General features: G+C 43.3%; 1 protein-coding gene across 2 annotated transcripts; it reads right to left on the bottom strand.

The window, feature by feature from the left end:
- PROK2 (prokineticin 2) lies at positions 1-13,080 on the bottom strand. Of its 2 annotated transcripts, XM_064496317.1 has the most exons (4): positions 12,807-13,080; positions 9,341-9,466; positions 2,513-2,575; positions 1-1,190 (listed from the first exon to the last, which is right to left on the bottom strand). In XM_064496317.1, exons 1-4 carry the CDS (start codon positions 12,900-12,902, stop codon positions 1,086-1,088), a joined length of 390 nt encoding a protein of 129 aa, XP_064352387.1. In that variant the 5' UTR covers positions 12,903-13,080; the 3' UTR covers positions 1-1,085. The 2 variants fall into 2 exon arrangements, with proteins under 2 accessions (XP_064352387.1, XP_031326596.1); XM_031470736.2 differs by lacking the exon at positions 2,513-2,575 and having other exon boundaries at positions 12,807-13,075.
- Positions 13,081-17,976: the final 4,896 nt, after the last annotated feature.

The raw sequence follows: 17,976 nt of genomic DNA, 5'->3' as shown, positions 1-17,976 counted from the left end.
TGACAAAAATAAGGATATAATATTAAAAATAAATCAAATGATATACAATACTGTCCTTATTCTGATACAGAATTTTTACACGGCAATATTGGTAAGGATACAAATGGCAGGATGTCAGGCAATGCATTACAACAGACCTTTGGGTTACAGGTAAAGTTTAAATAACAACTTAATACTGATTTAAAAATAGCAACTAGTGTTATGCCAGATTAAAATCAATACTTCCTCTTCAAGTAACATTTTCTGGAACACCTCTAACTATGAGACTTTTGTAAAAAAAAAAAAACCTTTATAAAAAGAGAAAGAAACAAATGCAATATTGTATTGGCAAAGTCTTAAAAAAAAAATCCCTAATCTAGGTATCTGGCCTAAACTACTTTGACTTTCCATTCTTTCTGTGCTCACGAATCAAACGGCAGACCTGCAGTCCACCTGCACAGACAGATTCAGGGAAAGCTCAGAAGCACCCCAACCTCCACGCCACACAAGACAAGTCTGGGGTGTCTGGTCCAATGACACATTCTTTTCACTGTTTAAGTATCAGGCAAAAAAGCTTGATTCTCATCAGTGATTCTGCAGGCAAAGTAAAGAATACGGACCGCCCCACTTTAAAATGCTGGAAGGTCAGGGAGGGAAATGGTGAAGGATAAAATGAAAGTCTTAAAATTCTTTGAGGAGTGAGGAGAAGAGACCAAGGGGCACGTGTGCATGCGGTGAGGCAGGGCAGGGCAGAGAGTGCTGAAGGAAAAAAAAAGTTTCTAAGACAAAATATCAAATTCCCATTCTCCTCACTTTTACGAAAATGGGTGAGTTACTGGGGTTAGAAAAAGCCAAACCAAACCAAAACACCAATAGGGGAATGAGAACTGCTTCCATAATGCCCTTCATTTTACATTTCTATCCAAATCATAAGTCTTCTTTCAGTTCAAAAAATCATTTACAAATCAAAGAGAGATATGTTACTTGGAAAGTTGAGGAAGCAACTGCATTTCTTTCTGGCATTTAAACAAATGTTTGGCACAATCACAAGAGACTTGACATACATCACGTGGCTGTTCATATTTCAAGTTTCTGCCCCCAAGTGATTACTTCCGGGCTAGACAGATAAATCGGTTAAAGGAAGTCCGTAAACAGGCTAAGCCAGGCATACAGGGACATGTGTGGTGCATTCTCCGCCCCAAAAATGGAACCTAAAACCAAAAAGAAAACTGTGTCAGAGCAGGAAGTTTTTCTTTTAAAAAACTATTTTTGAGCAATCTCTGAATAACAATAGCTAGTGTTTACTGAGTGTTAAGTATTCATCAAGCAACAGACTCCGCACTTTTTTATGTTACCCTTTCCCAGCCTTACACCCCCCTGTGAAGATGGCAAATAAGCAAATTATACCCATTTTACAGATGAAAGACTGAGGCACAGAGAGATTAGTCACTTGCCCAAGGTCACATATCCAGAACTTGAAGCTTGGCTGGCAGCCGGACCTGAGAGACCAAGCTCTTAACCAGCCATCTACACCGCCTTTTACTTTTTCTTATTTTAATTATTTTCAGCGCATCCCATTGCTGAAGTTCCTTGAGGAGAGCATAACGTGAGAGGCATGTCCCCACCAATACAATCAGCAGATAAAAGCTCACCGCCAATGAAGAATTGATAAATTCACACATCTGTGCAAAGATGTGAGAAGTCGAAATTCTGGATGGGGCAGGAGGAGGAAGTAACAAGAGGAAAATCAGGGAAGGAGGCCTGCTCGTCTGGCAGAGATGGGACAGAGGAAACCCGGCCTAGGCAGAGCCGGCAGTGAAAGGTCAGCTTCATTCCAAGAGCCCTTCAACTGATGTTTTGGAGGGCCCTGCTCACGCCTCGGGTGAAGCTGGGTGGAGGAGCGTCAACTAGCAGCTGGTGCGATGGTTCTCTTTGCCGGGGACAACGGGAGCACCCTCCAACATGCATGTTTTCTGGAGGCAAAGAGCAAAAACCATTCTCCCTCCCCCACGAATGGTGGCCCCTCGACAATCCGCCTGCTTGGCAAGTTATAGGGAGAAAGTTTAACCCCAGGCCTGGAGGCGGTTGGTCGATATTCAACAAAATGGGATGGCAAGCTACCCGATGCAGGGTGATGTGAGGGAGGCCAGCCATTACAGATTCACGCCTCAGGGATCCCTCTCCAGTTTACACACCACAGGGAGATGCACCCTTCCTGCTTCCCAGCTCAAATGCTTCACTCAGTACCATTCTAGTGTTGGATCTCCTGCTCTACCTAGACCACCAAAACAGGCCTCCCCAAACCACCTTATCTGACTTTAGGAGAAAATCTGAGCTGCACCTCCCAAATGCCTTCAAAATAATTTCTTTATACATCAAACCAAAGGCTGTCTGCAGACAGTGGCAGAACCATTCTAACCTTATTTGCAGGTTGAACTGATAAAATGGACCCAAGGCTATGGTAGCAATAACGGTCAAGGCTAATTATTCTGGGCCTTATCTTTGGATGCTACCATGTTCGTGTTCTTCTTACCTCCTTTTTCCTTTTTCTTCTCTTCCTCTTTCTTCTTTCCTGCCTCCCATTTCCAAAATGGTTCTGGAAGGGCCAGGGAGACGGTTGAAATCAATAAACACTAAGGGAAGAAAGGGAAATGGCAGGAGGGCGGGGGGGGGGGGGGACGTGGGGAACAGGCAGAGCCATCCCAGCTCCTTTGTCTTTTCCCAAGAGCCCGGCTGTCAAGGCTCTAACGATGTGTCTACACATGGGCACCGTGGCCGCTGGTTCTGTGCAAGACTTGTGCTAGAATGGTTCTGTCACTGTGTGTGTCAAAGGGCCCACGGGTGGCCGGCTCATTTGTTGCTAACGAGACTACATCAGAGGAGGTGGGCGCAGCAGGGACAGCTCGGACAATTACACAGGGATCGTATGAGATGTGATAACCCCCGACCTTTACGAGCCTTTCTGACCTCGAGACTCTGAGCGCTTCGTCTCACCAAGCCCCAAACTACTGCCCGAACCAGCGGTTCTCAATTTGGGCTGATTCTGCCCCAACATCCCCAGGGGACATCTGGCAATGTCCAAAGACACTTCTGTGTGTCTCAAGTCGGCGAAGGAGGCAGTACTACCAGCATCTAGTGGGTAAAGGCCAAGGATTTTGCTAAACATCTTACAACTCACGGGACTGTCTCCACAGCAAAGAACTATCTGCTCTATAACAACGGTGCCAAGGTTGAGAAAAACTAACACAGGCAGCAACATCCAGGGAAAAGGAGTCTGAAATAAGTGAACTCCAACTATGATAAGCATATACACAGAGAACACTGAGCATCTTTCTTTTATCCATTCATTCCACAGACATTTATCTAGACATTTATCGAGTGTCGCCAACACATCAGGCCCTATTTCAGGTGCTGTGGATACAGCGATGAACAAAACAGGAAAGGCCTCTGCTCGTCACGAACTTAAATTCTAATGACATGTGCCCAGTAAGGTAGTTTCAGCTATGAAGCAGCGCCCTCGTGGTTTCACTCCCATGCTTTGTGCATCTCGACACAGCGGTCACTCTTTGGCCTGGCACGTGGGTTGTCAGCAAAAGCAGCAGACAAGAAAAATCAGGCTGGCGGCCCGCCACGGGCCAGGCCTCATAAAGGCATCATGCGTGAATGTCACACCAAAGCCGGGGGCCAGATTTATGCCTCGTTGTGACACAAGCTAAGTGGCTGCCTCTTGAAAAGTAGAGGAACGTGCCTGACTGAGGTCGCCCAGCTAGAAAAGGAACGTGTCACCGTCAGACTCGGCTCCAGCTTCTTCCACATATCACCAAGGCCCAGACTCCAGGCTCTTGGAAGAACAGGACGGTTACTTATGAGAGCATAGCATTCAGCCTGGTATGCAGGACACACTCAAAGAAATGTTTGTTAAATGCCTATCTCCCACTCCCACCCCCACCATCAGCTGTGAACTCCCTGGAAGGCAAAAAGGTGATCTTCTCAGGTCTTGGGGCTCCCCCTCAGCCTCAGCCCCCCAGCCACCTCTGATCAATGCCACCAAGTCTGAAAGCCAAAGTTCTTGCTTACATAGGGTCCCCCTGGGGTCTAGAAGGGGCCCTGGCAATGAGATCACAAGTCTGTGTTTTTGTGAAACCTTCAAAACATCTTTTTATTACTGTTTTTCTTATGCAGGGCACCAAGATACTGTAAGAGTCAACCTAGATGTGTCCGCATTGAATTTAATGGAGTGATTAGATTGACCTGCAGGCCCCCTTATACTTGGATGTACTTTTCTTATTCTTATCCTTTTTCAAGATCCAGCCTGTGTTTCTCCCTCCCTCCCTGGAGCCTCTCTTCACTGGGCCAGTCTGTAGCTGTTTTCGCCTTCCTTTTTGCCTCTGAGCTCTTAACCACACAGACATGATACACTCTGCAGACACCTGTCAGGGTCGTAACTGGCCCAGTCGCTTCCGGCTCTACGTCCACGGTATAACAAGGCTAGAAGGTGCCTGACAGTCACAAGTGCAGGAGAAGTGTTCCCAGAAGATGCATCTTCAGATTTACAAAGAGAGCCAGTTTTGTTACAACTTTTTCAACAGAAGTACACAGTTCAAAAAAATTCAAATGGTATAATAATGGATACAACAAAAATGACAAGTCCCACAGTCCCGCAGTTTCTGGTTTTAATAACTAAGAAGAGGGCCACTGTATCTTAACCTGGTAAAGTTTTAAACTGATCCTTCTAAGTTTTGGGGGGCTAGGTATATATTCACACAACGCTAAATAACACAATTATTTATCTGCTCCCCTCCTGTGAGCCTAGGGTTAACCTGGGGCTTGGGCTGATGGAGGCGGACCTGATGGGAACCTGGGCCTCCCACTGAACTGTGTCCCCAGGAAAAGTAAAGAAAAACAGGGAGCAGTGGGTCAGTCTCACTGGTTGTGTGAGCTGCACTTGGGGTGGGGGAGCTGTTGGCATGCAGGCCTTGAACTCCTGGGATTAGGAGGGCACAAAAGATTTGCAAGAAATGACAGTGGTAATTTCTGTGGGTCGAGGGGACCCCATGCACACCCCAGCAATCATGTGTGGCAGCCACAAGCACCCTGGGCGGATGAGAGGGCAAAAGCAGCTGTGTGCTCGGGTAGCCGGTGGGTTCCCGAGGACGCTGCGTCCTGTGAGGCTAATAAGTGAAGCATTAGATAGGGGCGCTCAACCGAGGTGACTCCAGCCCCCTCCAACACTCACCTACCCCCGCCCAGGTGACACGGGGCAATGTCTGGAGACGTTTTCGGTTGTCACAGCTGGGACAGAGGTGCTACTGGCATCTAGTTGGGCAGAGGCCAGGAATGCTGCTAAACATCCCACAGTGCTCAGGGCAGCCCCACAACAGAGTTACCCAGCCTAAGATGTCAGAAGAGCCCAGGTTGACAGACTCTGTACTGGACTAAAGCACATTTATGTCTTAGGAGTCTCTCTGCCAACCTGAACCTGTAATCATAGCCATGAAGCTGCCCTGGGAGATCAAACCGAAACAGTGGCTCTTGATATCCGTGATAGGAAAGATGACAAAATTAGCATATTTTGCTTTCTTCTGTCCATCTTTTGCTAAATATTGAAGCTATGTTAGTTATAGTTTAGTTAGTATTTTTTAAATGTGATAATCTATTCTGAAATTATGTTTATAATGTTTCCTCACAGGCTGGTTCTAAAACAGGAACAGCCAATAATTTTTAAAAATCTTCCTTTTATTTTTTTTTCACACAAACAAGACCCAGGTTTTAATTTGAAAATTTTTTCTTCAGAAAAGGAAAATGTATTAGTCAAGTTTTAAGGTATAGCTAAAAAATAAAAATAACTAATGCTAAAAATGTTAACATAAAAATGGGACAAAAGTTTAAAACAAGATTAATTTTTGAAGGAAACATAGTTGTTTAAATTTAAAAATTTTTATAGAATATAAGCAGTAAAAGTATTAGTCACGTAATTACAAATTGCAAAGCCAATGAGTAATCAGAAGAGGATGGGAAAAGTTAATCTTTGTAAACTCCGGAAGTGTGGATATTAATAGAAATTAGTGTTTCTTTGCTGTACAGCACGGTATTCCCAGAAGACATATGATTTAGTAATACATTCTGAACTGTTAAGAAAAAAAATCAACCATTGAAAATTAATACATGTTAAAACTATTATTTGCCTGAAAATGTGTTTAGAAAACATGCACCTATTCTTCTTAGGTACACTCACATTTCATTCTATTTTGAATTATCAAATGTGATGTTTCACACTTTAAAATTACAAAATCATAGCCTAGCAGTGGCTGTGAACTCTGTAAGTTAATTGATACATCTGAAATAAAACAGTAAACTGAACTCAGTGGCCACCAATTCCTATCTACAGGTCTCGATTTCACTCATCAAATACTGCTCACTTTTTCAAAATAAACAAACAACTGTGATTCATGTCTAAGCCAAACTAGAGCAGAAAGTTCAAATCTTGAACAGGTATAGTCCTCACCTATTCAAAGCCTTGTGTTTACAAACACTAATCCTTGTGACCACAATTGAAATTAATCCACTTTTTTTTTTCAAACAAAACAAAACAAAGAGAAAACTGGGAGGAAAAAAGTAATGAATGTATCCATACAGTGTCTATCTACATTTTTATCATCTACTAATGAGCCAGAAAGTTTAAAGTGGAGTTTCACCAGGATATATTTACAACAAATTATTTACTTGAGTTGTTTTGAACAGAATATAGTTGAAAGAGACTCTGGAAGAACCAGGTTTTCACCAGGACAGGTTAAGTTCATCCAGAAACAAGTGACAACTCTAGGACTAAAAATAGGTCTTTGAAATGACCTTTGAAAATGTTTTCAAGACAGAAAAATACTCAATGTGAAAAGCTGTAACACTGCATTCTAAAAACATATTTCAAGTGCACATCCAAATAGGGGGTAGGTTCAGATCTGAGATTAAAATCTTACTACTTTTTAGTACTCCAGTTTTTTCATCACTTATTTCTACTATGAAAGCCATAATCTGTTATTACAAACTTCGTTATTAAAACTATGATTAAAAACAAAAAAACAAAAAAACCCAGCACAGAGATATACCTGGGTTTCTGGGAGAATGACTTTACTTTCAGAACTGACCTGGCACTAAACCTGAATGAGAAAAACTATAGGAACTGGGGAAACAGAATCTGGTTCTCTTTCCAAAACGTCTCAGATTTGGAAAACTCATCGGAACTGCAGGATGAGACAAATTCCAGCTCTGAACTGTTAATCCCTCATCTCAGCGAATGCCTTCCCTACACAAACCAGCTTTGGTTAATTGCACTAAAAAATATTCAAATAAAGCACAAAGACAGCTTTCACAGAAGGAGAGAATACATGTGTGGTTAGGACCACACAGAAGACAGAGTCAGAAAGAAGCGAAAGCCAGAGCCTGCCCTCTGACCTACGCCCAGTGACCTCGGCCAGTTACGGAGCCCGTAATGCTGTCGTACAGAGATGTGACCAAAACAAACGCGCTTTGCAGGCTTGTTGTATTAAACGACAACCACATACACAACATTCGGTTTCGAGTGTCTGCTACATCCCGGCATTCAACAAGTGGCAACCGTTATTGCTATTTACACAAAAATAGCTCCCCAGACACTGTCACCCTTCACGCATTTCAGCAAAGTGGCTTCGTGATCCTAGGACCTAAAGCATGCAAGATTATACTAAAGCTGGACGAAGACAACACGATTCTTAAAGGAGAAGGCTGAGTTAACAGTAAACTTCTCAGCGACAGTGACTCAAATCACAAAAGATGACTCATGCTTGATAAGGTTGATGAAAAAAACTGAGATCAATGCCAAAGGGCCAGCCTTACCTCCCCTGGGCAGCAGTCAGGCACTGAGACAGACAACCAACGGTTTAAAACCCTTTCCTGTCTCAAAATGGCCAGGAATAAAAGGTGCATATCATGCTGAAAGACACCACGTCTCCAACAGTAAAACCCTGGGGGAGGGGCAGTGGTCTAAATGTAACAGGAAGCATTTCTCAAGGAAACCACAGGACAGCCAAATTCCGTCTTCACATGGGTCCCAACCACCAGTGTCCCCATTACAGCGCACAGGGTAAAACCCAAGCCAATTTATTTCCTTATGTCCTTTTGAGAGAGTCAAAATATGAACTGTCATCTGTGACTGGAGTGCAGGAAAGATGTTTGGCTCTACTACAGTTTTGAACCCTAAGCCACATGCGCAGAGGAAAAAAAAAAGGTAGAAGACGGAATTCAGTTTGCTTTGAAAACATTCAACCTATTTTGGGGATGAGAGTAGACGATGTGACAAGAGAACACTGCAGAGGACTGAACTCGCCTCCAACAAGCCACCAGGCCTGGGATGTGGCCCTCAGCAGCCGTGGACCTCCCGTAACCACTTGGTAAACAAGGATGTGGGGCGAAGAGACCAAGGCACCCTCGACCTGGCATCCCTGGGGGATGTGGCTGGGACCACACTGCGCTTCAGACGTTTTTAACCCGAAGGGCAAGGGCTCTCCAGGCTCCACACGCTTCTCTGCTCCCTCCTGTCTGCCACCCACCCATTCCAGAAGTAACGCAGACCTGCCTGGCCCTGCACACAGGGGCACATGCAACCCCCCGGGGGACACAGCCTCTAAAGCCCCACGCAGTCCTGCCATCAAACCAGCGGTCCTGCCGCTTCCTGTCTATGCCTTTTCAAAAGTGCTGTTTTAGGTCACTGTGACACTGAGCTGTTACATAATAAAATAAATTGGAAAGCGAAACATCATCAACCTCTAGGACTGTGAACATGTGTCCTGTAGACAGAGCCAAAACATAGGACTTTCAAATTAAGATACAACAGTAAATGTATCATGAATGATTTTCTGCAAAAAGACCAAAACACAAACTTCTTGATTTCTGCCTTTTCAGTGGGTCTGACATTAACCCTCTTTTCATGAACTTTTATACTCTGATTTCTGCAAAGACACATACATGGTATTTTATTTATATAATACATATAAATTAAATTTTATTTTTATGTATAAAAAATTTTAGGATATCTGTATATCCTAAAAAATTTTAAGCAAATATGCATGTTTCAAATTATTTTTATGAAATGTGTCTAACACTACGAGAGCCATGATATGCAAATGTTCAGTAGAAGAAGGATGGTAAAGGATACAATTCTTTACAATGAAAAGGGAGAGGAGAGAGGAGGCGGCTTTCCACCGTCATCTTCTCTGACTTCCAATTTCAAGCATTTTTACCTTGCGTTTCATGTCATATAGGCCTTACTCAGAGGGGACAGACATTGCAATGTAAGAGAACCACCATGAATACAAATATATACACTAACTTTACGAGTCAGCGGATGGCAGGTGTCTCCCACTTTGCCCATTGGTGTGCAAATCCGTATGCTCTTAACCCAGATACTAACAGCACAGCACATGCCTCCACCACACTGGGGGTCCTTGTCGCAGGCCTGAAATGCAACAGACAGACAGATAAATACAGATAATGGGGACGACTCAGGCTCCAGGGATCTAAAATTAGCAGTAAAAGAAAATGTTCTCTTAATATCTAACCACTATGATTTTAATAATCACACATATAAAAAAGAACTGTAATCTTCATTCACTTGAACATATTTACAATAAAACCTGATCGGAAGAGATTTTCCTACTTGTTGAAAAATAGCCTAAAAATGGTCCACACATTGTGAAAATTCTAAATACAAGACTTAAAGAAAAAACAAAAGCAGCTCTTTTTCTAGTGTTTTATGGCTGAATTGGCTTTGAACTTGAAGAATGAGTCTCTATTAGTCTTTTACCATAAATAGCTGTTAGGAACTACATAAATCAAATCACAAGATTTTATGTCTATTAACTGCAGAAAATATTGGGCCCAATTTTAAGAAGGGATTTAAATGGTCTCTAAATCTGGCATGAAATGCTCCAGACCCATAAAGGCACTGATGTAAATTTTAAAAGTACAATTCATTTTCCCTTTAAATATTTGCATTTTGGTCACAAGACTCAATGTTTCTCACACCACTGACTTGATTTTCACCATTTCCTTCTGAAAGAAAGAAATTTCCTAGGTTAGAATGGACAGTCCAAGACTTTCACCTTATATTACTTTTTTTTTTTTTCAGATGAGTAACTTGCAAAAAGGAAATTACTGTACATATGTGTACATTACAAAATTAGCTGAATTATTCTATAAGATTCATCAGATTTAGAAATATACATGACAGATGCAATTATCAACAGTGATTACTCAAGGCATTTGTTCTAATATAAAAATTGTAAATACGTATAATCAAAGAATCAACTTCGGAGTGATTTCCATACTTGACTAAGTAAATAATGAAGTCTAAACTTATTTGCATGAAAATACATCTGAAGAACTATTGTTCTCTCCTAGAACCAACCATAAATAGGATGCTTTGTTTGAGTACTGTGCAGTAATCTGTTTTGCTAGCAATAAGGTAAAGACATCCTGTGTTACGTATGAAAGAACTAAAAAGTCTATAATTTAGACACAAATTTAAATGTAGATTTAATAGAAACAACTAAAACACGTCTTCAAAGTTCTTAGTTTTGGGGACAGCTATAACTTCTTGAAACATAAATATGTGGGCACACCTTCATTTATTATTTTTCATTAAATGTGATCAACAATCTTTCTTGCTTTAGAGTTTTTTTTCCCCCTCCATTAGAATTTTTTCCTCAGGCTATTTAAAACAGTATCTGGATGAAAACTACAATTTTCATCTTGAGGTGTTTGGACATTTATAAGAAAATACCTAAACATTTCCACTTTCCAATTTTTATCTGTATGCCAGAAATCACGTGTATGTAGCCATTACATTCCATAAGTGAGTTGTTCAGTATACAATCTTTTCCAATATGGTTTTAACAAATCTATGTGGACATATAAATCAACTTTTAAATAACTACATATATTACCAAAAAAAGTAAATATTTAAGGTGAAGGTTTCGGGCAATATTTTATTTCAACAGATGCTCAAGACCAGGAATTTCGAAGTCCCACTAGCTCTTTTAATAAGACAATCAAAATCCAGCCAGTATCTCTTAAAACTCAGTCAATCACTTGGATGTTTAACATCCCAGAGATGATAAATTTAGATAAGTTACTGAGTTTTTCATTTGACTCCAGATGGTTCCTGTCATGGAAACATTACTACATTTCTTTATTGCCATGTTGTTTTAGAGAAATTTTTTTTCATTCTTTTTTTTTGTTGTTGTAACACTGATTTAAAACAACAACAAAAACAACACAGAGAATTATATAGTAAGCCCAGTCTAAACTTTTAACAGAAAAACAGTGTGATAAAATTTCATTTTGTAACAAAAACACTTTGGTTCTTGAAAATATTTACAAAGAATTGCATAGGTTTATATATTTTTAATTAGACAGCTGTTTCCTAATGCCCTTCATCTTGAACCCACTGCAGATCTATTCAGATAGTGCTGTCTTGTGAATGGAACAAAAAGATACTTCTATCACAAAGGAATTTTGGGCTCAGAGGATTAGGAGAAATTTAAAATGAGCCAGCAGGGGAAGAAGGAGGGCAAAAAACCTAACTAATCATGTTTCAATTCTCATGTATTAGAAAGACCTGTAAAAACTTTTTTCAACCACACAGACTGACAAAGATATTCAAATACATTTTAAAAAATCTATTCTAGTAAATATCTCAATGCTTATAATTAAATATCTATTGGCTGTAACCCAAATGTCTATTGGCTGTCACAAAAGACTGTTACAGTACAAGGACTTTTAAAAAGCTGTAAGCCTATTAACATAGAGACAACGGAGCTTAATTTTCTCAAGACAGTGCCATTTCCCTTAAATTTAAATTTTATTTCATTATGTTATGTATCATCATTTCAAACACAGAAATTTTATTTCAGCCATCTTCTGTGCACTGAGATATTTGAAATGGTTTAATGGAAGTGTAAAATAATTTCAGACTTAAAAGAAGAGTAAAGCACTTGAACAACCAGGAAATAGTAGCGGTTTTTCCATTGTTGGTGTAAAGTAGACAAGACTTTTTTTAATCCTGTGCTGTAAACTCATCCTTCAGATCCACACAAAGAAAATTGCTGGTGGAAGCAGGAGAGAACTGAACGAGTTCCTACTTCCAAAAATGAGGAAGACATCTATCTAAACTGAAACATCTACATGGCAACCTACTCCGTTATTATGCCGAAGTGGAAAACTTTTACAGGGAGAACTTCAGGACGCTTGGAAACAAACAACCAACCTGGACCCCAGAAGGAACTGTTCATATTGCTTTCCAAAGTGCACATAACTTGGCCTCAGATCAAGTTATTCGCAAGGGTTTCTGCGGAGGCTGCATTTGGGGAGCAAACTCCTTGATTACAGAATTAAGACCCGCTGGATTTGGGGGTATTCGTCTTGCCCCTTTACATTTCAGGAAGAGACCCTCAAATTTTAAGGAGACTTGAAGGTCTGAGAAAAGTGCTTGAGAAGATCCCGAAAGGAAACTTCTTTCAGCTTAAGAGAAAAACAGACCAAACGGGGAGAGAGGGGAAAGCAAGCGGGAGAAGGTGGTGATGAAGGTGGTGGGGTGAGACAGCGGTCACTTCTCCTCCTGGGCGCGCCCGAAGTCCCCGCTGCCCGCTGCTTTGCGAGCAGGGCATTCTCCAAGTGCGCCAGGGGGCGACCGGGGCAGGTGTCCCCCGCCTCCCCGTCGCGGTCCCCCTCCGGAGCCCCCACAGCGCGTGGCAGGCGCGCATCCCCGGCGTACAGGTGCGCCCGGGGCCGCTTACCCCGGTGATGACGGCGGCGTCCCCGGCGGGGGGCGTGAGTAGCAGCGGCGGCAGCAGAAGCAGGAGCAGCAACCGGGCGCAGCGCGGGCTCCTCATGGTGCCCTCGGGCCTGGGTGGCGGTTGGGGGGCCGTTAGGGGCGCGCGGGCTGGAGCGCGGAGCGCCGGGCGGACGGCTGGCGCGAGCCTGCCGGCGGTTATAAAGGCGAGCCCCGCCGTGACTCACGCCGCCGCCCGGCCGGCCGCACGCGCGGGGGCCACGGCGCGGACACCCCCCCCCCCCGCGCCCAGGCAGCCCGGCCGGCGTCCCAGCCGCGCACGTGCCGCCGCGGCCCTCCGCGCCCCCGCCCCGGGCGCCACGCAGGCAGCGCCCCCTGCGCAGCGCTCCGCTCCCCGCGGGCCCCTCGCCTCCCGCCCGCCGCCGCCGCCGCCGCCTTCCGCACGCGCCCGCATCGCTTTTGTGATCCGAGACACCCTCCTTTGCTGTCCTGGTTTCCCGAGCTCCACGTGCTCAGCGCCCCAAACTTGCAGCTCATTTGCTCTCCAGATGTTTCAGGAGCGCCTACTACGTGCTAGGCGCGCGGGGTGGGGGTGGGGGGCTGGCTCACCGGGGCGGGGGAGTAAGGGAGGGGACAAGAGCCACTGAGTTGGTTCATTTGTTTGGCGGGTCTTTTCGGAGCGCCCGCTGTATACTATCTACTTCCACTGGGTCAGTCCTCAGGGTCCAGTAACCCAACAGAAAAGACAGACATCAAACACACACCCTGGAAACGTGGAAGAGGGGGAAAAGGAACAAAGGGAGGGCAGAATGACTCCTCATCCCATATCCCTGACGACACTGAGGGGTTTGTCCCTCCAGCTGTGGGAGTCCAATTTCTTTCTTTCATTCTAAATGCTGTCCCTTTCTGCTTACATCTGTTCCCGACCCTCTCTCCTCTGTGATTTTCCTCGCATGCATTTCCTCCCTTTAACAATGCGCCAGCTTTAGGATGGTGCCAAAGCAAAATGAGATTCCCCTGGCTTCCGGTGCCAGCCTAAGGCCTCGTAAGCTCTAGGTAGGCAGCTCTCCTTTGACTTTCCAGCCCAAGATGATCACCTTTCAGTGTACGTAAGATGCAGCGTTACTGGGATGCATTGCACTCGTGTAAACGTGACTTGAGTGCCTACGGGTTCTAGGTCACCTACAGATTAATCCTCCACCTCTGACCCCGAGCCTAGCTCCGAGAATCCCAGCCTGTTTTTCCAAAACGAAAATGATTTCAAGAATACCTGTGCGGGACCACGCCAAACTTGCTTCCACTGAAGTTTCGGGAAGCCCAACTTTCTTCCTGAAACCTCAGAAACTCTGGCTTTCCCTCACCCCGTAAGGACCACAAACTGTTGAAAAGCAGATGCCTCTTTCAGCCTTTCTAATAAATGCAGTGAGGAGAGTCGGGACAAAGTTACTTTCAGACTGTGGGGCTCCCCCATGCCAAAGCATTCAGACTAAATGTGGGGGAGAAGAGAAAAAAAAAAAAAAACAACCCAGCCGGCAATTATCCGAATGTTAAACAGCTGAATATTTGGAAAACCAAATCTTTGACTGATTTCAAAAACCTTTTTCTCATGCATGTTTTCATTTTTCAGAAATGTCTCAAAAAAGAAAATAAAAAGGAATCAAACTCTCTTAAGTTTTTTTTTAAAAAATTGTTAAAATTGGATTCACAGTAAAATAAGTGGAAACAGTAGCAAGTGACAGATTGGTGGAAAGTTTCCTTTTCCAGTCTCCATGCCAACGCTAGCATGGGAATGCTGCCGGGTAAATGTAAAAACCAGTCAACATGGATTTTAAAATTCCTACAACTTTTTTTTTAATAGTCTATTTCATACTTGTTACTACTGAATGCCAGCTTGGGTATTCCCTGCTTCTCCGAGCATAGAAAACAGGATGCGTCCACAGAGGAAAATCAGTTTTCAGAAGTAGATGGCTTCATACATTGCTGTTTGGGAAACAGTCCTCAGAAGGCTGTTTTGAAACAAGGTTGGAAACACTTAAAAATAGGGTTGGTTTGGTTTCATGTTGTTTCTTTTGATCCTGCTGTTGCTTGTAATTGTTTTAATACTTTAAAGGAGAAATGAAGGCCTCTGATACGACAGATCTTTGCATCTGCAGCCAAGTTAGAAAATTGAAGTCTGAAAGTTAGTTCCTTCTTATAAAGGGAAAGATGAAAGGTTGAGTTTAATTAGTCGGTAAAAATCAGCTAGGAAGGCCATTACTGAAATACAAATTGAAGAGTAGATTAGCTATTCTGTTCTCTTACTGTTAATACTGCCACATGAGCAATGCAACCCTGGGACTACTGTAGAAGGAGAAGCAGACCATGTAGTTCAGAGTGTAGACTACCAATCATATTCTAGCGGACCATCAAGGCTCAGGTGAACTGGAGAGGGAGCACAGGGAAGTCCACAGACCCCACGTGTGTGCATGAGACCGGCCTGGATTGGGATTCTCAGTGAACACTGGGCAAACTGCTTCAACTTTTCTAAGCCCGTTTTCTCACTAACAAAATAGATATAAAATACCAGCCCCATGGTGTACAACATCCATGGGGTCTGAAGAGAGTCAAGTGCTCAGCCAAGTCCCTGGAACATACTGGGAGCCCTGTTAGCATTATCGCTTATTGAGCCTTAATCTTTGCTGCCCTCTGATAATTTCAGCCAACACTGATAGCGTTTTCTTCTGTCTTCCATCAGATTAGATTATACACTCCTTGCAATTAGGATCCTTGTGTTAATTTCCCACACACTTCTCTTGGCACGCAGCACAGTGACAGGCATATAGCAGGCACCCAGTAATCGAGGATCAGTTAGAGGATCAATAATCTGGAGACAGGGCACAAGGAAGAGATGTACAATGTAGACACATTTACTGTACATGAATCAATTCAATATACTCATCAAAAAACTAGAGGGATCAATATTTTACCTGGGGACCTGCCACTCTACTCAGGGGACACGTGACTGAAGTGAGCTGCACTGGGAGATAGAAACCTGTCATTACAGTCACTCTGGGACCCAGGCTGATGAAGGCTGCATCTCAACATATGTTTCATGATTACCACTGTCGGGTGGTTAAATGGGTTAAATTCTGTCCCCCCACCCATCTCATGTCCAGTCTATCTGGAATCTGACCACTTTGCTCTCCGTCATGGCCACTCTTTTTGTTCTGAGCCATCATCATCTCCAGCCTGGATTCCTGGCATTGCCTCCTGACTGGCCTCCAGGGGTCTCACTCTTGTCCCCTACATCCTGTCATCCCCCCAGCTGCCTCCGCTCTTCTTTGAAATTGTAAGTCAGACCCTTTGCTCCAAGCCCTGCAGTGCTTTCTTGTTTTTTCCTCCCAGAGACTTCAGGTCTTCCACTTCACCGACTACGACTACAGCTTGTCTTCCTGCCAGCCCTGCTCCAGCCACGTGGCCACCTGGAGGTTCCCAGAACTCACAGGCACGCTCCCACAGTGAAACATCTGTCCTGAAAGTTCTCTTTGTCAGGACTACTTTTCCCCCAAATCAGCAGGAACGCGACTGCCTCCCTCCCTCCTTCAAGTGTTCACTCAACTCTCACCTCAGTGAGGCTTCTCCCCACCACCCTGATAAATGTGCGACTGCCCCAGCGCTCCAGATGTCCCTCACTCTACTCCTTTTCATATTTTGTTTTTTCCTCCAGCACTTGGCACCTTCTAGCCCCCCATTATTTACTTATATATTTTGCCCCGCCCCCACAACCTCCTTACACATAGACCAGAATATAAGCTCCAGGGATTTTTTTCAAGACGTCTTTTTTTCACCAATTTAAGTCCAGTACCTCCCAGGCACTTGATAAATATTCGGTGAACAAATTATTCAAAATGTGGAGAAGAAATTGAATGGATGGATAGGTGGATGAGAAAGGATTGGATAGGAGGCTACTGCCGTGGCCCAGGGGGCTTCTGCTACTGTTGTTGGCAGTAAAGAGAGAGGAAAGTGAACTGATTCACTGAAGCAGTGAAACAGGTAGAGCCTATTACTGAGTGAGATAAAGGGTGGAAAAGGAAATGCCCAAATTCCTCACCAGGATTTACCTTTCATAACAGATCGACACCAGGCATGCTGGGGTACAGAAAAGAACTGAAATTCTGGCCAGATAGAGTCTCATTAAATTGTTTAAATTTGTCCATTTCATATAATACAGCCACAGTGGTAAAATTTTTGATCAGGAGTTGGCAAACTGTGATGTGCTACCTGTTTTTATGAATAAAGTTTTATTAGAACACAGCCACGCTTGTTTACGTGTTGTCTGCGACCGCTTTCCCACTGCGAGGAATGTTTTTGAGAGAGAGACTGTATGGCCCATAATGCTTAAAACATTTATTATTTGACCTTTCGTAGAAAAGTTTGCCGACTCCTGCTTTGGATAATATAGAAGAGGATCTGGAGTTTCTTGACAGCTCCTCAGGGCAAATTTATTACCACCAGATTTTCCTGGGCCTATTATGGACTGTATTTTTGATGTTCCCTCTGGTTTATCATTTTAATTCATCCGCTTCCTGAGGTTGGGAATTTGCCCCAAATGCTAGCTTCCTGATGGACCCCTGATCACGTCCACCTTGTTATATGTACTTTTCATTTCTATTGTCTGTTACACCGCAGGCGCTCAAGAAATGATTGTCGGTAGAATTTGAGGTGGAAGGACAATGTGTGTCTCTGGTCTGCCACCTTGAACTGGGAGCCTGAAACCTCTTCTCCCGTATGTAAACGAAGAGCACTTTCATGACTCTTGTATATGAAGTTCTAGTTTTAAAAGTGATTCTAGCTTGCTTGAGGACATACTTTTTTGGTGTGTCTCATCTTTGCATGACTTCTAATTAATTATTACAGCATAATAGGTGGGCCTGGTAATTTCATAGCTGGGTCCCATTTGCCTTTGTGTAAATGATTTTCACTTAGATGGATTCAAAACAAGTAAAATAGATATTCTGCTTGCTTTTTCACCCTTCATCCTTTTTATCACTGTACTATTTCACGGTGGCTTTTCTTGTTAAGAAACCCATAATATCAGTCTGAAATATCTTTTTAAAATAATAACCATGCTTTAAATGTGACATGAAAAATGGAATTGCTTTTATAATTCTAAATAAGACATCTATTTTAATCCA

The sequence above is a fragment of the Camelus dromedarius genome, chromosome 17 (genome assembly GCF_036321535.1).
Source record: "Camelus dromedarius isolate mCamDro1 chromosome 17, mCamDro1.pat, whole genome shotgun sequence".
In the NCBI taxonomy this organism is placed as follows: domain Eukaryota; kingdom Metazoa; phylum Chordata; class Mammalia; order Artiodactyla; family Camelidae; genus Camelus; species Camelus dromedarius.
This window is presented reverse-complemented; position numbering and strand designations above follow the sequence as displayed.